The following is a 19001-nucleotide window of genomic DNA, read 5'->3' on the forward strand; positions in this document are numbered from 1 at the left end:
ACCGGCGTGGAAGGATAGAGCCAAGGGCGGACCGTACCCCTGGGACCCCCCCCCCTTACCCATCTGATCACCGTACAGCGTCTGCCAAACCTTCTCCTGTGCTCTTCTCCTCCTCTCTCTTCACCCCTCCTTCCCCCGTTCACCCTGTATGCTCTGAATCCCGAGTACTGGACTGCGCGAGTAAGTTCATTAGCAGGCCGAACTCCGGACGGTGGGGTTATCAGCCCCGCCTTGGCCGCGTCATCGTTTATGGTCCTTCCAAGAAAACGCAGATCCCGCTAGGAAACCGCCCTGCCACGTAGCAGACGGTGAGGACCTTTGGTCCAGAGAGGAGGCTGCCTCCAAGAGGGTGCTGGTCTCTGGGTCAGGTGGGCCTTGCATCATCCGATGTGGGCATTAAGATAATGCCTGCAGATGTCGTAAGAAAGTCCCTGCGGTTCTGCACTTTGGGACTCTCCCCATTTTATAGCCCCTAATTGGTAACCCTCAAGGGCTCCTGTAATCAACTATCGATCTGACACCCACATACATGCCCCCAACTAGCCCTCCCTAGGCTTTCAAGACTCAGCTGAAAAATCCTACCTAAGCAAGATGAGTATTCCATCACCGCCAGACATTGTGTTGGCAGGGAGGTCTATTCTGTTGCTGGTGTTGGTAACTCCCTTAAAAACCTAAGGGGAGAAATATTACAATAACTCTTTCTTGGAAGATGGCAACGATGAATGCCTAGAATGCTATCTTAAATAACGTGCTGGTAGATAATCGCCTGGCAAGCCGAGGGGCCTAGATTAGAGTCTTACCACCACCTGTGTCCACCTCCATCCCCCAAAGGTGCTAATGGTTTTGCCCGGTCTGCTCAGTTTTGATGGGCTTGCTTCCTTGCTTTATGAATACCTTCACCTGCAAGGTGAATGGCTACCCTTTCTAGGGGGAGACCAGCCTGCCTGACCCGCCTGTGCCTGAAGGACTTCTTGGATTTGGAACTTTCAGTATTAAAAAGTAGGAAGCGTTTCTGAGGAAACCAAGGTAGTGGGACACAGACTTGTTCTCTTTGTAATCTTCCTGGAAAACAACTCGGTAAACCCATCTGGGTAATTTTGCATTCTGTACCCAATGCCTCTGCTAGGTAAAAGCTGACGGACGGATGAGGAAGATGGAAGCGGAGAAGGTGAAGAGGAAAATAAGCAAGAGAAGGAAAAAAGAAAGGGGGGGGGGAAATTCCTCAGGTACGAAAGAACTTAGGTTCCTTTCAGCCATGTTGCTCTCTGGATTTATTAATTTTTTTAAATTTTTTTTTGGTCACTCCTGGGCCTTGGACTCAGGGCCTGAGCGCTGTCCCTGGCTTCTTTTTGCTCAAGGCTAGCACTCTGCCACTTGAGCCACAGCGCCACTTCTGGCCTTTTCTATATACGTGGTGCTGGGGAATCGAACCCAGGGCCTCATGTACACTAGGCAAGCGCTCTACCACTAGGCCATATTCCCAGCCTGGATTTACTTTTTAAATGGTTTGTGGTTGCTTTGCTTCAACAGACAACTGAATACTGTGTCTCAGGTCCCCATTACCTATCTCAGGCAAGTGTCTAAATTTCCTCTGACAACTTTCTGGATTTTTGTCTTCCAAAAAAATCAGGGCTAAAATACAGAAGAAAATAAAATCAAGCTTGCAGGACATTTTTTTTTATTTTACATCTAAAATCATCTTTGAGATTTCCCTGAGGGTTCCTGGAAATCTCAGAAAGATTTGTTCTTTTATTTTGTAGAGACACTGAAAATAAATAGGTTTGAGAGCTGAATGGGAAGCATTGTCATATCAGAAAGATAAATAAAAAGGTTAAATATGTACAAGTAAGCCATTGTTAATGTAAATATTTCAGAAACTTTATAGCTTACAGGAAATTCATGAAGAACTGCCAGTGCTTTGCTTTATGCATGTTTTAATTTTAAGAAAAAAATGAGCTGGGTATTGGCGGCTCACGCCTATAATCCTAGCTATTCAGGAGGCTGAGATCTGAGAATCACGGTTGGAAGCCAGCCCAGGTAGGAAAGTCTGTGAGACTCTTTATCTCCAATAAATTATTCAGAAAAAGCCGAAGTAGCACTGTGGCTCAAGTGGTAGAGCGCTAGCCTTGAGCAAAATAAGCTCAGGGACAGAGCCTAGGCCCAAAGTTCAAGCCTCATGACCAGCAAAAAATAAAATAAAATAAAAAAATAAAGCTCTTACAAAATATTCCTGCTGCATTTTCCTGTATTTATCTGAGCCTTAGTATTATTTGCCTGATGATACTGAACAAAAAATATACATTTCAATTATTGTTAAGAATGTTGATTGACCATAGGCTCTTACCTTTTTCTTTTTTTTATTGAAAACTTCAATCAATAATGTTTAGGCCTGTGGTTCCCAGTGTATAACAGACATACTGAAGTTTTATTTTTTAAAAAAATAGAGATGTTTAATAAGCCTTACTGCAGGCTCCCTGAAGTTTGTTTCATTTCCTCCATGTTATTGTATACATACTAGATCTGAGGATTGTTATATAACTTGAAGAGTTTTCTCTGTAAAATGTAGTCATGTAATTTCATAACCTGGACAAAGATACTCACTGACGACTACGGAAAGCAGACTAAATGATCACACCAAGAAACATTTGTGCAGATTTTCTGCAGCATGGTCGTATGCTTTTGCCTTTGTAGACCACCATCCAGCATCTTGTCACTTTCATCGTTTGTCTTGAGAATCCTCAGCCTTTCTTTTATACTCGAAGTGTTCCAGAAATAAAATAACCCATTTCTCTGGTGGTTTGTAAATAGTTTTGGTTTCGCTCTAGAGCTTGCTGAAATCTCCCTCTTAGGTTACAAGCGAGGGCTTGGGTCTTGAACAAAGGAGGACAGACTCAGAGCCTCTTACAGATGGGTCTTCCCAGGAATTGACTCTGGGCTAGAGTTGAGGGAGCTGGGATCTGATCATTGGGCTGCACCCCGATTTCCAGAACTCCTTTTCTGTGGAGAAGCAGTAGGCTTCATGGAACTCCTCTCTACCATCTTCCAATAAAGATGGCTTTGCCCACTTAGTCCCAATTTCTTTTTGTATGACTGCAATGGCCCATCTTTTCAGAAAGTATTCAATAATAACAGTGATAATAGGTATTTTATTTTAATGCTTTGCCATAATATCTGTTTTACTAAGTTTCATTTTAACCTAGAATCAGGAATGGATATTCAGTATTGTATTTTTCCTCCTCTGAAATACTAATAATGGAAAAACACATTCAAATTTCCTTATAATCATGGATATATGGATTCATTGTTCATGGTGTGATTTTAAATACATATCCTGACTATGTTCATTTAATATATTTACATTTACATTTGTGAATCAGCTTAATTTTTTTTTACATAATGTTCTGGTTCACAAAATGAATTTTTTTTTTTTTTTTTTTATTATCAATTGAACATAAATTTTTTTTTTTTTTTTACAAGGTGCTGTGCAAAGAGGGTGCAGTTACATAGTAGGGCATTGTGTACATTTCTTGTGATATCTTACAACCTGTTTTCCCATCCCTTGTCTAGGTCAGGTAGACCCATATGCAGTATACAATGTATCAAGCACATATACAGTGTTCACAGACTTGGTCTCTACTGTCTCTCCATCTCCCTTTGTTAACAGTCATATATCAGGGAGATCATGCCCCTTTGTTTTCTGTGTTCTAGGCTTGTCTCACTCAACATTATTTGTTCGAGTTCTGACCATTTCCCTGCAAATAACAATATTTCACCATTCCTAATCGCTATGTAGTATTCCATTGTGTATAAGTACCATATTTTTTGGATCCATTCATCTGTGGAGGGGCATCTGGGTTGTTTCCAAATTTTGGCTATTGTGAATTGTGCTGCGATAAACATGGAAGTACAAATGTCCTTTTGATATCTTGGGTTTTGCTGTTTAGGATAGATGCCTAGGAGTGGTATGGCTGGGTCATAGGGTAGGTCTATATTGAGCTTTTTGAGAAACCTCCATACTGTTCTCCAAAGTGGCTGTACTAATTTGCACTCCCACCAACAATGGAGAAGGGTTCCTCTTTCCCCACAGCCCCTCCAGCATTTGTTGTTTCCTGAGTTCAGAGTATAGGCCATTCTAACTGGGGTGAGGTGGTATCTCAGGGTTGTTTTTATTTGCATTTCCTTTACTAGCAGGGATGTTGAGCATTTCCTCATGTGTTTCTTTGCCATTTTTATATCTTCTCTTGTGAAGTCTCTCTTTAGCTCTTTTGCCCATTTCCTAATAGGTTTATTGGGCTTGGAGGGGCTTAGTTTTTTGAGTTCTCTGTAGATGACAGATATCAGGCCTTTGTCTGTTGCTGTGCTGGTAAATATCCTTTCCCATATCGTTGGCTGTCTTTCTATTTTGGTGGCTATGACCTTAGCTGTGCAGAAACTTTTTAATTTGTAGTAGTCCCATTTGTTGAGTCTTTCCCCTATTTGTTGTGCGCCTGGGACTCTATTCAGGAAGTTCCTTCCTGTGCCTATAAGTTCTAGTGTCTTTCCTACTCTGTCCTTCAGTAGTTTCAAGGATTCAGGTCTGATGTTGAGGTCCTTGATCCATTTTGAGTTGATCTTGGTGCATGGTGATAGGCTTGGGTCTACTTTGAGTTTTCTGCATATGGCTGCCCAGTTCTCCCAGCACCAGTAGTTGAAGAGGCTATGTTTATTCCATTGTATGTCTTTAGCTCCTTTGTCGAATATCAGTTGGCTGTAAGAGTGCGGTTTTATTTCTGGGTCTTCAATTCTAATCCACTGGTCTTCCGATCTGTTTTTATACCAATACCATGCTGTTTTTGTTATGATGGCCTTGTAGTAGAGCTTGAAGTCTGGTATGGTGATACCTCCTGCACTATGTTTTTTGCCTAGAATTGCTTTGGCTATTCTAGGTTTTTTGCTGTTCCATATGAACTTATGGATTGGTTTCTCTATTTCAGTGAAGAATGTGGCTGGGATTTTGATAGGTATTGCATTGAATTTGTATAACAATTTGGGCAGTATGGCCATTTTCACTATATTGATTCTGCCTACCCATGAGCATGGGAGGTCTTTCCATCTCCTTGTGTCTTCTTTGATTTCCCTTATTAGATTTTTGTAGTTTTCATTGAATAGGTCCGTCACGTCCTTGGTTAAGTTGATCCCTAGGTACTTTATTCTTTTTTTGGCTACTGTAAATGGAATCGTTTCCATAATTTCCTTTTCTGTTTGTCTATTGCTGGTGTACAGAAAAGCTGCTGACTTTTGTGGATTGATTTTGTATCCTGCTACTTTGCCAAATTGGTTTATTAGATGTAGGAGTTTGGGTACTGAGTTTTTTGGGTCCTTGAGATATAAGATCATGTCGTCTGCGAATAGGGATAACTTGATTTCTTCCTTGCCGATGTGGATCCCTTTGATGTCCTCCTCTTGCCTTATTGCTATGGCTAGGGATTCCAGTACTATGTTGAACAGAAGTGGGGAGAGTGGGCATCCTTGTCTTGTTCCTGTGTTTAGGGGGAATGATTTAAGTTTCTCTCCATTTAATATGATATTAGCAGTTGGTCTGTTGTATATGGCTTTTATTGTTTTGAGGAATGTTCCATCTATTCCTGTTCTCTCCAAAGCTTTTAATAGGTATGGATGTTGTATTTTGTCAAAGGCTTTTTGGGCATCGACTGAGATAACAATGTGATTCTTGATTTTAGTTCTGTTTATGTGGTGAATTACATTGATTGATTTACGGATGTTGAACCATCCTTGTGACTGAGGGATGAAGCCTACTTGGTCATGATGTATGATATTCTTGATCACTTTCTGGATCCTGTTAGCTAATATTTTATTGAGGAGCTTTGCATCTGTGTTCATTAGTGATATTGGTCTGTAGTTCTCTTTTTTTGTTGGATCTTTGCCTGGTTTGGGGATGAGTATGATATTAGCTTCGTAGAATGAGTTCGGGATTTTTCCCTCCGTTTCTATTTCGCGGAAGAGTTTGAGTAGTATTGGAATTAGCTCCTCACTAAAGGTTTTGTAGAATTCATTGGTGAATCCATCTGGGCCTGGGCTTTTCTTAGTAGGGAGGTTCTTGATTACCTCCTGTATCTCACCGTAAGTTATTGGTTTATTTAGTTGATTTATTTCTTCTTGGTTCAGTTTGGGTAGTTTGTACTTCTCTAAGAATTGATCCATTTCTGTAAAATTATTGTTTTTTGCTGAGTAGAGGTTTTGGAAATAGCTCCTTATGATTGTTTGAATATCGTGTGTATTTGTTGTAATTTTTCCTGTGGAGTCCCTGATTTTACGTATATGAGTCTCTTCTCTTCTTTTTTTTGTGAGTCTTGCAAGGGGTCTGTCAATTTTGTTTATTTTCTCAAAGAACCAGCTTTTAGTCTTATTTATTTGTTGAATGGTCTTTCTATTTTCAATCAGATTTATCTCTTCTTTAATCTTTGTAATCTCTCCCCTCCTAGTCGTTTTAGATTCTGTCATTTCTTGTTTCTCCAGTTGTTTTAGTTTCATCGTGAGGGTATTCACCTGCTCTGCTTCCATTCTTTTAATGTGGGTACTGAGTGCAATGATCTTGCCCCTCAGTACTGCCTTAGCTGTGTCCCATAGGTTTCTTTGTGATGTGTTTTCTTTGTCATTGTGGCTTATGAATTCGTTGATTTCATCTTTAATTTGATCTGTGGCCCAAGTGTTGGATAGCAGCGTGGGGTTTAGCCTCCAAGAGTGTGTATAGGCTCTGTGGTATCCTTTGTTGTTGAGGGTTACCTTTAATCCACTGTGATCAGATATAATACATGGGATGATGTCAATTCTTTTGTATTTGCTGAGGTTCTTTGTGTGGGCTATGACGTGGTCTATTTTGGAATATGATCCATGGGCTGCTGAAAAGAAGGTGTATTGGGTCTCTGTAGGGTGGAAGGTTCTATATAGGTCTGTTAGATCCATTTGGGCAATGGTGTTATTTAGGTCCTCAGCTCCCTTACTAATCCTCTGGGTGTTGGATCTGTCTCTTGGAGAGAGAGGAGTATTAAAGTCACCCACTATGATTGTGTTTGCATCTATCTTGCTCTGTAATTCTGTGAGAATTTGCTTGACATATGTCGGGCCTCTTTTGTTCGGTGAGTATACATTTATCACCGTGATGTCTTGATTCTGGATTTTTCCTTGTATCAATATGTAGTGTCCTTCTTTGTCTTTTTGAGTGGACTTTAAAGAGAAATCCAGCTTGTCTGAGATCAGGATGGCTACACCTGCCGTTTTGGTGGGTGCATTTGCTTGGTAGATCTTGCTCCATCCTTTCATTCGAAGCCTGTTTTTGTCCCTTGCTGTAAGGTGGGTCTCTTGTAGACAACAGATGTCAACTTTTTGCTTGCGGATCCATTCTGCCAGTCTGCTCCTCTTGATCGGGGAGTTTAAGCCATTTATATTTAAAGAGATCAAGGATAAGGGTGTTTTTTCTCCTTCCATTTTCTTGTTGGGCTGTTTTTTCCTGTTGTTTTTTTTTTTTCTTCTTGTCTTTAGTGAGCTTGTGTTTCTGCTGGACTTTGGCTATTGAAGTTTCTTTCTGAATCTGTCTGTGTGTCTTTTACGATCTCTGTTGGGTGGGCTTCCCCTCTTAATATTCGCTGTAGGGCTGGTTTTTTATTCACATACTCCTTTAGCTCCTCTTTGGTGTGGAAAGATCTGGTTCTCCCTTCGAATGTGAACTCCAGTTTCGCTGGATATTTGATCCGAGGTTGTAAATTGTTATTCTGAAGTACTTGGATGGTGTTCTTCCACTCACTTCGAGCTTGGTAAGTTTGTGTGGATAAGTCGGATGTTATTCGAATCCTCTTCCCATTGAAAAAAGTTTCCTTCTTCGCTTTGGCTGAATTCAGAATTTGCTCTTTAATCTTGAGGTCTGTAGTCTTGAATATTATGTGCCTTGGGGTGGTTTTCCTGGGGTCTGGCCTGCCAGGTGTCCTATAGGCTTCGGTTACCTGGATGGGGTCCCCTGTGAGATTGGGGAAGTTTTCTGCAATAACTTTATTGAGAACATGATTAAGCCCTCTGCTCTGATATTCGGCTCCTTCTTCTATTCCAATTATACGCAGATTATATCTCTTGTCTTTGTCCATTAGTTCCTGGAGTAATCTTCCCTGAAGCTTCACCTTTTCTTGGAGTGTGGTCATTTTCTGGTTGTTGTCAGCTGCTTCATCGTCCAGGCGAGAGATTCTGGATTCCATATGGTCCACTCTTTGTGTTATGGTTTCAATTGCGGAGTTTATGGATGTCAGAGAGCTATTCATGGTTGTCATATCAGCTCTGATCGTGGAAATTTCTTCCTTTAAAGAGTTGTATTTTAAATCTATTTTTTCATGCATTTCAATTCTCAGGGTGTGGAGATTTTCTTTAAAGGCGGCTTGCATTGTATCCATTTTTGCTTCCATTTCTTTAAACGAGGCTTGCATTGTATCCAGTTTTGCTTCCATTTCTTTCTTGGCTTCCTGGGTGTCCTTCCAGATTTCCGCTCTAAACTCCTGGAATTGTTTTCTGATTTCATTTCTGACGGTTTCGATCATTCCTGTTAACATGTCCTCATTTGCTTTTTTATTCTCCATCTCCTCTCCAGTCGTGCTGCTTTTTGGAGCTGGCGAGTTGGCTTGTCCTTTGATGAACTGAGTTATGTTTCTTTGTGATTTGCGCATCTGGAAGTCTGTGTAGTTCTTCCCTCCCTTCTGTGTAGGCGTGTCTGCGTCAGCAGGTGCTGTCGCTGTGGCCCCGCCCACCAGTGCAGGGCACGCCTATCAGAGCGGGCGCTTTCGCCGGGGCCCCGCCCTCCTGTGCACTGTGAGTCCCCTACAACAGGCACTTAAGTGGGGTCTGCCTCCCAGAGCGAGCCCTGGGTTGTTGGGTTGTGCTTGCGCCCTCCCGCGAGTCCGTTGGGGGGGGGAAGCAGTATGTGTGGGGCCCAGTGGGATCGACTGTCCGGGTGTGGCTTGGCACCCTCAGACCTCGCCTCCGCTTCGAGGAGGGGGAACGAGATCAGGCTCAGGTGACCCTGCTGGGCTGGTATTGCCCACCAGCGCCTGTGATTTTAGTTGTAAGAGTCCGCAAGGTCTAGGCGCCTCGGGTGGGGCTTGCCCTGCCGGCCGTCCCTGGCCCCTGTTGGGAAGGGGACGGGGCCGGTTCTGCCAGTTCAGGAACCTTTGGGGGCTTGGGGCTGTTCCGCCCTTCCCCTGCTAGACTGGCTTCCCAGTGCCTGCTGGGAGCTTCCCGCCTGATTTGGGGAATCTTTGTTCCCACGGGAGTGGGGAGGGGGAGGGAGGGAGATATATCGTCTTTGTCGGGCTTGGGTCTCCCGTTGGGGGAAGGGATTATGGGGGACTCACTTTTGCTGCTTTGTGTGCGTGTCCCGCACCGCCGTTGGCCCTTCAGGGGTTGGCGAAGTGTCGTGGTGGCTCCCCCGTTCCCTCTTTCTGCCGCGCTGGGTTCCCTTGTCCGAATCCGGTGTGGACCCGAACTTCTCGTCGCTGCTGGGTGTGTCTTGGTCCGCACCCTGCTTTGTGTCCGTGGGGTCTCCCGCTATATGGATTCTGCGCTCCTGGCAACCTGTCTGCCGATCGCCGGGTTTCCCTTTCCCAGCCTGACCCTGTTTGGGCCAGGGCCGGCTGGTGGGGGGAGGGTGCCCCGATTAATCTCCGGCTCCGTGTAGGTTTTCGGTTCTTCTTTTTTGCTCCTTTTTGTTTTCCTGCGTTTCTCCACTGCTTCTGGATGCTGGTTTTGCTGGGTTCTTGGTGGAGTGTTGGGTGTTGGAGTTCCCAGCTCGCTATTCAGTTGGTGCGAGTCGGGGTGCCTCCCTATTGTCTCGGCGCCATCTTTCTCCTCCCACAAAATGAATTTTGAGGGTTTTTTTTTTTCCTTTTCATGATAGGTCTAAGGACTAAAAGTGAAAACTTACATTGGTCATTATTTGAAGTTATATATTTACCCAGGAAAAATCAGAACAAACTCCTAACCTATTAGAATTGATAAGAGGAAAGTGGAGGTGCGGCTTGAGTGGTAGACCACCAACACTGAGCTTAGTGTCCTGAGTTCAAGCCCCAGTACTGGCTGGCACACACACACACACACACACACACACACACACACACACACACACACGACTGTAAATATTTTTTTACAAAGAGAATGGATAAAAGAATTCACGAAATCTTCTAGCTATATGAACAACCTAGGAAAACAACCAGCGAAACGTTTCCCTACACCCGTTATCACTTACTAGAAAATAATGATTTGGAAAAGATGAGATTGCTCCCAAGAGCGAGAAATCTACTAAGGTATTAGCACCAACGGAAGCAAAACCACACAAGGTGTGGATGGGGCTGGCACTTCTAGTAAAGGACACAGGAGGCGGGCGAACAGAAGATGACTAAACCTACCTTCTTGGATTGGATCGTGTGACAGCGTAAAGGTTTGTATCCCTCACCAGTTCCTCTAGAAGCTTCATGTACTATGAAATGAAGGCCCTGGCCGACGTTTTCTTGGAATATGGTAAAATTCTCTGAGGTTCACTTGAAGGAATCTGTGCCCAAGAATATCCAGGTCCTTAAAAGAAGAGTGACCGACTAGTGACTCCTCCTTCCGGGATAGTAAGATACACCACAAAGCCACACTGGTTTTGACACCTGTTCCGGCAAAGAAACCAGTGTGGCAGGACAGAGAGTCTGAGGACAGACCCTTGTGGTTCTGGGGTTGCTAAGGGACAGCAGCAACAGCAGCAGACATCATCACCAAAGAGACGGAGAGAATCCAGTTCATTATCCAGACCAAAAAAAAAAAAGGCTTCTTCTCTGTATCGGCTACCAAAGGTTTTCAGAAGAAACTGTAGACTGTTTTAGGACTTAAGAAGGAAGGATTTTAAAGTACAAACAATAAGGCCAATTTTTTTAAAAAGCCTTTATTATATCGAAATCAAGAACTTCTGTTCAACAGAAGGTGTAATATAATACCGATTAACTTAAATGGAATGGAGAAAAGACTATCGCAATATATCATACCAGGAAGTGAACGATTTTTCAGAATATTCAGAATGCTATTCAGGAATTCCTGCAAGACTATGAGACAGAAGCCTAGGAATCCTGATTTTTTTTTTTTTTTTTTCAAAAAATCGCTGAGGGAAACCACACAGCACTAGCAATCAAGTAGAGGAGAAAACGCAGAATTTCAATGACAGGAGGTGGTGTGCAGACTCATTAGGAGTCGGAGAAATCTGAATTCGACGGTTAAGTGTCTTAAATAGTTCTCCCTTTTGACATCCAGTATGGTAAACATAAACGGACAGTGTGCTTTAGACAGATGGAAGAGTTTCTGGGTTCAAATCCCCTGTCTGCCCTTTGGCAAAGCTCTTAACCTCTCTGAACCTCATCTTCATCCTCCTTGATCGACTGCACGGAGGTTCTAGTGAGGGAACACAGCTAGTCATAAATTCACCTTCCTCTCCTGTTCTCTTCAACTTCAGAGCCTCGGGAGGGTTGAACTCAAGGGGGTGGGAAGAGGGTACCCGACTACAGCCAGATCAGCCAAATCCACCCCAGGAATCGTGGGGTGATGGGTCCCCCGATCTCCATCTCTTTTAAAGTGAAATTATAATGATGCCCACTCTCTCGAAGGCTTACTGAGAGTTCCGTGTAACAAGCCAGAGCGAGTTTTCAGCACGCTCCACAAAAGACCACAATTGTCATTCTGATCATGGGACCGCCACTTATTGGAAACAAAACAACTATGTAATAAAAAAGAAAAAGAAAAAAATTGGGGGGTAGGTACATCTTCATTGATCTTAGCACATCAAATGGCGTTTGATAAATGGTGGGGGACCAATACCTGATCGATCGGCTCGGCGATGCTTTCATTTCATTTGAAGTCCTGGAGAGAAGAGTTTGCTGTTGTTTTTTTTCCCGTAGAACCACCGGTAATCAAAATCCTTCTGCCCTGCCGCCGCTAGAGAATGTTGAAAATCAGGATTCTCTGCTGCACAGGGCCCCTTGCTTCCTCGCACAAGTAGTCTTCATTCCAGGAGCTCCACACTGCTGCTAAGATGGCACCTATATCGGGTTAATACCAAGGAGAGAGGGAGCGAGAGAGGGAGAGATCTCAGCCTCCTGAGCAGCTAGGATGACAGGCGGGAGCCACCAGCCCCCGGCTAATCGATCGGTTTTTGCCTGGCGTGGGAGGCAGGGAAAACACGGGGCAAAGCCTCTGAGAAACACGGCTGAGAGTCGCCTGCCAGCTCCCCTGCAGGACAGGTCTGGAAGGGAAGGGATAGCACAGGACCCCTCTCTAGGCCTTGAGTGATTTGCTCCCCGGGGCTGGGTTTGATCGCTGAGAACAGGGTCTTGAGTTCTCCTTTCCTGTGCGTGTTGGGAGGAGAGGTGTGGTTTGCCAGGTCGGGCTCTCGGGTCGGTCAGGCTCTGGTCACCTTTGCAAGCTGACCAGCAGACTGTGAGGACGGGACTTTGGAGCCACACAGACCCGGGTTTACATCCTGGCTGAGTCACTTGCAAGTCATTTGCTTCTCTGTAAAGCAAGAACGTGTAAACACAAGGCACAGGGCTTTCTCAGCCATTGCCTGGGAGAGCAGAGCCCGGTGAGGTCCGACTTGGAGCTCAGCTTCACCAGCCTGGGGGCCCCCGGTTCGAGGCCGGTGTGTTGGTATCCTGTGGTTTATATTGGTGGGAACTGGGGGGGATGACTTGTTTTCCTCAGGGACGGATGGATTGTTCTAGAAGGAGCTAGGAGCTGAGCAGGTGGCCCTCTCCCCGAGCGTGGCGGAGGCCGCAGCAGAACTTTGTGCTTCTTAGCCTCGTCCACAGACCCACTGACCTTTGCGAGAGGAAGGAAAGGTCCTTTGAGTTGTGCCTGCGACCTTTGACGCTGATATCTTTAGGTCCATAAACCGGGTCCGCTGAGCTATAAAAGCAACTCGTCTTATCACGCTCTCCCCGCAGCCTGCTGTGTGACCCATCGGCCGTAGACCCAGCACCGAACCAGAGGCCACCGGCATGACGAGGGACCAGAATGGAACCTGGGAGATGGAGAGCAATGACAACTTCGAAGGCTACATGAAGGCCTTGGGTAGGAGCGAGGGCCCTGGGGAGGGAGAGGGGCCGGGTGGAGTTGCGCTTTCCTATCCTGGTGGCAGGAGTTGTTTGCGAGCCTCAAGGTATGAGAGGCAGGCTAGCCGCCTGGGACGTGTATAATGTCATCAGAAAGGGGCTTTATGGGGTTTTTGCATCCTTTGTTTCAATAATAAAACGCCCTGTGGTGACTTTAGGCATCACATTCCGTTTCTGTTTAACCCAGGGCTCTGCACCATGGGACCTTAGCATCCCATCTTTTCTGGAAGAAGGTAGGGGAAGAAGGCATCCCTGCTGACACCCCTGCCCCCCGCCCCCCCGCTTTCCCCCGGCGATGGGGGGTGCTCCTTCAGTGAGACGCGCCTTCAGCTGTCTCCCAGAGATCGTCTCTCGGTAAACAGCCTCTTTCTGGGCTCTTCCGCCCCGGTTTACACCATGCGCGTGGGCAAGGGGTTCTCAAGGGTTCCCTCCCCCCACAGGGTTTGGATTGGGCCTTCCTTTCCTCCAAGCATCAGATCCAAACTTGCCGTGGAGGAATTACGTGACCTCTTTGCACCCGGCTCTCTGCAGTGTAGACCGACAGGTCACTGGCCATTGGGGATTGAGATGCTATGAATGAATGAATGAATGGATGGATGGATGGATGGATGGATGAATGTCTGATGACCCAAGGTAAACAATGATATCACACACCCTGGAGAAGTCCTCGCGCATATTAACAACACCCCACTGGGACCCTCCAGCCCGGCCCAACAGTGAGTTCTAGGCTAAGGGTGGAGAGAGGAAGCAGGGAGGTGCCCTAGCGGCTTGCAGGCAGCCTTGGATGTCCAGGAGGGGAGGAAGGAGAGGAGGAGGAGGCAGATGGGGAGGGGGACAGTCTACTTCCATAACCATGATCTCTGGAAGAGGAAATGATATAGAGGAAAAAAAAAAGAGAGAGAGAGAAGATGGCTCTCCATTCCACTTCCCACAATTGCCTGGAAAGTGCCCAGGAGTGGAGAATTAGGGGTCCGGGTTTGAAGCCCATCGAAGCTACGCTCTCGGGCTTCTGGTGATGAATGTACGTGCAGCTCTGCTCTTTAATTTACAAAGAGCGCCTGCCCTGTTAGCCTGCGACTCCAGCGTTTCTCGCGCGTACATTACAAAGCATTTTAACGTGGGGTAGCACACTCGTATTTCACCTTTATGGCTTGCATTGTTCAAAATGCAGTTATGAAAAGTATGCTTTAATAAAGTCACTTTGCTGCTCTTGTAGGGTTTTTTTTTGGTCTCTCCTGCAGCAGCTATAAGCCATATATATTATTCAGCAATAGCTTGCCTTTGGACCTTTCCTTTTGAGACAGAAATTCATTTCACCTGGCTATAAATCAGGCTCAGAGGTGCCTTTAATCCAGAAAAGCAGATAAAACATATTTGATAACCCTGGTGTTAAAAATACCGTACCAGGAAAATAATTTGCTCGGCAAAGTTCAGGGGGAAGTGGTTTTGTAATTTGTTCACGTGTGCACGCGCGTATATGTGCGTGTACACGTGCTACCACTGCAGCAGACCCTTTAGATTAGAAATATCCGGCCGGGAATCTAGCAGAACACTTGGCTCCCCTCCGTGGGGTGGAGCAGAGGTGATTTGAGTAACCCGTAGCTGGGAGACCGAGCCCCTGTTTAATCTGAGGAGCCGCCGCAAGGCTTGATTCAACCATTTGCATAGAGCTCCTAATAAGATTTCCCAAGGCATTGGTTAGAAAGATTGACCGGGGGTGGCGTTCCCGGACAATCCGGTTCTCTCAGCAATGGGCATTTGTAGCTATAATCTACTTTTCTCGGCAACTGGGGACAAGCCAGCGGGGTTTTTTTTGTTTGTTTGAGCCTACATTATAAATGGCAAGGGAGCTTGATCTGTAAGACGCGGTTGGGCAGCCGGGCGACTCTGGACCCGCTGCTGACACTTGCTGGGCCGCACTGGCCCGTCTACAGCGTGGAATTACATTTCCTTGCGGAGGAACTCTCAGGGTCGACATTTCTCTAATTTCCAGTTGAACGGTTTGCCTGGAGGTTCCTCTGTACTTGGTCTGATCAACAGATGACCTCTGGTTTTCTTTCTCCACCTCCTAACACGCCACAAGGAGGCTTGAACACAAGCTACTTACTTCTCAACCCAGCTCCAGAGAGAGGAAGCTGTCCCCCACCAGGGGAACGCCCCATCGGGGCCGATAAAGAGCCCATAAGCCAGCCACCGTGGGGACCACGCGGGAAGGTGGGGGAGACCTCATGGTGACCCGCAGTTTTCACTCTGGAGAGAGAGTGATGATCAGATCCCTATTTGACCTTCACAGACAAGGTCAAATTTAGATAAGGCCAAGGTTCAGTGAGTACCCACAAGAACAGCATTTCAGGGGAATTTCTTTTTCTCTTCTTTATTTGCCAGTCCTGGGCCTTGGACTCAGGGCCTGAGCACTGTCCCTGGCTTCTTTTTGCTCAAGGCTAGCACTCTGCCACTTGAGCCACAGCGCCCCTTCTGGCCATTTTCTACATATGTGGTGCTGGGGAATCGAACCCAGGGCTTCGTGTATACGAGGCAAGCGCTCTACCACTAGGCCATGGTCCCAGCCCCTCAGGAGATTTTTTTTTTTTACACTGACTGTTCCTCCTCCTAATCTGGTGAGGTGAGCATCCTTTCCCTCATTTTTATCATGAGAAAACCTTGGCTCTGAGTGCAAACCCTAGTCCTACCAGGACAAACAGAAAGGAGGGAGGGAGGGTGAGAGACAGAGAGAGAGAAAGAAATGAACAGGAGAAAAGGAGGGAGGGAGAAAAAGGAAATAGGGAAGGGAGGGGAGAAGGGGAGGGGAGAGGAGGGGAGAGTTACAGAAGTTCCAGCTTTGTCCATGCTAAACACCGGTGGCCTTCCAAGAATTTCTTTGTGTGTGTCTGTCATGCATGGGGCTTGAACTCGGCGCCTAGACACAGTCCCCGAGCAATTTTTCTCAAGGCTAGTGCTCTACCACTTTGAGCCACAGTTCCTGTTTTCTGGTAGTTAAATGGGAATAAGAATCTCGTGGACTTTCTTCTTGCCCGGGCTGGCTTTGAACCACGAGCCTCAGATCTCAGCCTCCTGAGTAGCTAGGATTATAAATAGGAGCCACCGGTGCCTGGTAAGAATTTTTTTTTTTTAAGTTTTAAACCATGAAACCTTTACAATAAACTCAAGAGGAACCCCAGTGTGCTGGAAGGAGCGAGAGCTGCTCTGTGACCTTTCCGGTGGGTGGCTCGGGCCTGAGCGCTCGGCCCTGTTAAAGGACTGAGTGAATCTACCTGAGCAAGTCACCCCTCCCCTCCCCGGACTCCTCTGCCCAACAGATATCGATTTCGCCACCCGCAAGATCGCAGTTCGTCTGAGTCAGACCAAGATTATCGTTCAAGACGGAGACAGCTTCAAGACAAAAACCAACAGCACGTTCCGGAACTACGACTTGGATTTCACCGTGGGGGTGGAGTTTGAGGAGCACACAAAGGGCCTGGACAACCGGAATGTCAAGGTGCCACCATGGGCCGGGAGGGTTACACTGGTGTAGCGCGCAGTACCGGAGTGGGTTGTGTGTCTTCACCAGGGAAGCACACACACACACACACACACACACACACACACACACACACACACACACACAGAGTCAGCCGGGCGCCGGTGGCTCGCGCCTGGCATCCTAGCTACTCAGGAGGCTGAGATCTGAGGATCGGGGTTGGGACACCGTCTGTCTGACCTGTCTGGGGATCTGTCCGGCAGTCGCTGGTCACCTGGGAAGGAGAGGCCCTGGTGTGTGTGCAGAAGGGAGAGAAGGCGAACCGAGGCTGGAAGCAGTGGGTTGAAGGAGACAAACTGCACCTGGTGAGTCCCGGGGGTCTGCACAGCGGCCCCTTCCCCTGGCTGGAGGCTCTGACAAGACTAATGGCCCTGCAGCCCTTCCCTGGGCACCAGCCAAAGCGGGGCTGGTCTTCGGGTGAGAAAGCCATTTCCGTCTGGCCCAGGGGACTCCGGCAAGAAATCTATATGGCTGTTTCTATGAACGGCTGCAATTAAAAAGCGACTTTAAGAATGCTGAGTTAGGAAGCTGGGATCCAAGACGAAAGGCTGGGAACCTGTTAAAGATCAGCTGGGGAGAAATGTGCACCCCGGTATTGAGGTGCCCTAGAGAAGGGGAAGACCAGGCCGTCTCTCAATTATGGGAGCCCCCAACGGGGGAGAGGCGGCGTGGTGGACTTCACAGGGGAGAGGCAGCTGGGCGGGGGGGGGGGGGGGATTGTCTCAGGCTGTGGTTTCTCCTGAGACGTGATCTTCCCAGACCCCCAAATACTTCAGATCCATTTCATACCAGGACGGAATGGACAAAGCCATGGCGGGTATCTTTAAAATAAACTGCATCGACCCAGACAGCTTTTGTTTTTTTTTCATTCTTCCTTCTGAATTCAAGGCAACTTATAGCCCCCAGCATCCAAATAGTGGAAATTTTCTCCGTCCTTCATGCATCCAGACACTCATTTGTAGAATGAATGACTCACTTGGGTCTTCATTCATTCATTCATTCATTCGCCCACTCCCCTATGGTGTCGGGCGAGTAAGTGCCCGGCCCCAGCGTCCACGGTCAGATTGTCAAGGTGCCCTTCAGAGTCAGCCTTGCTTCGCCCGCGCTCGTTACCTAAGCTCGTGATATATGGGAGGCCTTCTGCGTGTTTTCCACTGACAATTATTCCCTCGCTGCTCTAGTTTGGATGAAAAGTGTGTGTGTGTGTGTGTGTGTGTGTGTGTGTGTGTCTGTCTGTCTGTCTGTCCCCACGTGCCAGTGCTAAGGCTTGACCTCAAGGCCTAGGGCCCTGTTCTTTTAGCTTTTTCACTCAAGGCTGAAGCTCTAGCACTTGTGTCACGCCTCCACTTGTGGCGAGAAGAGTCTCGCAGAGTTTCCTGCCCGGGGCTGGCTTTGAACTGTGATCCTCAGATCTCAGTCCCCTGAGTAGCTAGGATGACAGGCGGGAGCCACCGGTATCTGGCTAGGTGATGGATGTTTTGTTGTTGTTGTTGTTTTCTAATTATGGAACCATTCCCAGTGGAACCTGCGACTGAGACAACAGATCTGTCACTACCGCCAAGAGCATGGCGGTCTTCCTCACTCGGGGTTCCTCTCCTCCTTCGAGGGGTTGCACAGACAGAGCTGGCCGGGCCGTTCTGGGGCTCAGCAGCTAGCATCAGCTCTTCCCCACGCCCGATCCTTCCTTGCCTGGTGACTCTGCCGCGTTTTTACGAGCGAGGTGATGGGGCTTTAATCACAGAAGTAGGAGAACTCCTGCCCAAGAGTGTAATTTTTATAGTGGTTCAGGCTCCAGTCGAGTATCAGAATCCCTGCAGGGTCTGTGCGATGAACTTAGCCCGGGATGACGAAGCACCCTCTTTATTGCAGCCCCCCCCCCGCCCCTACCCATGCCTCCGGAGGGGGGAACGGGCGGGAGGAAGGCTGGGCCCCGCAGCTCTTCACCGACTTTCTCCCGTTGCAGGAACTGACCTGCGGCGACCAGGTGTGCCGGCAAGTGTTCAAGAAGAAGTGAAGGCCTGGGGAGGGGCCCGCGGGGCTCTGGGAAGCGAAGGACCCGGATGGGCTTCCAGGGACCGCGTGTGTCACACGGGGGCACTCTCCTCCCCCCCCCCCCCGTGGAAACCTGGCATTAAATGAAAAGCAACAACAAACCTCACCGGCACGCATTCGAAGCTTCCTATCTATTTTCCTTTATTTCCAGAGCCCTTGGGTGTTCTGCACGGGCAGAAGGCTGTATGTATGCTTTGTTGTTTGCTCATTGCTTCTGTTTTGTTTTATTCCTTTCTTCA

The 19001-nt window shown here is 47.1% G+C and overlaps 1 protein-coding gene across 1 annotated transcript; it reads left to right on the forward strand.

Annotated features, from left to right (window-relative positions):
- Positions 1-12624: 12624 nt before the first annotated feature.
- Positions 12625-18744, forward strand: Rbp2 (retinol binding protein 2). The gene is made up of 5 exons (XM_048334761.1): positions 12625-12648; positions 13005-13131; positions 16490-16668; positions 16914-17015; positions 18674-18744. The coding sequence occupies exons 2-5, from the start codon at positions 13059-13061 to the stop codon at positions 18722-18724; spliced, it is 405 nt and encodes a 134-aa protein (XP_048190718.1). The 5' UTR covers positions 12625-12648; positions 13005-13058; the 3' UTR covers positions 18725-18744.
- Positions 18745-19001: the final 257 nt, after the last annotated feature.

Source organism: Perognathus longimembris, chromosome 26 (assembly GCF_023159225.1).
Source record: "Perognathus longimembris pacificus isolate PPM17 chromosome 26, ASM2315922v1, whole genome shotgun sequence".
NCBI lineage: Eukaryota > Metazoa > Chordata > Mammalia > Rodentia > Heteromyidae > Perognathus > Perognathus longimembris.

Coding starts and splice junctions, on each gene's coding strand:
- Rbp2 (XM_048334761.1), top strand. CDS start 13,059: ATGACGAGGGACCAGAATGGAACCTGGGAGATGGAGAGCAATGACAAC. Junction 13,132..16,489: donor AGGCTACATGAAGGCCTTGG/GTAGGAGCGAGG, acceptor TCTGCCCAACAG/ATATCGATTTCGCCACCCGC. Junction 17,016..18,673: donor AAGGAGACAAACTGCACCTG/GTGAGTCCCGGG, acceptor CTCCCGTTGCAG/GAACTGACCTGCGGCGACCA.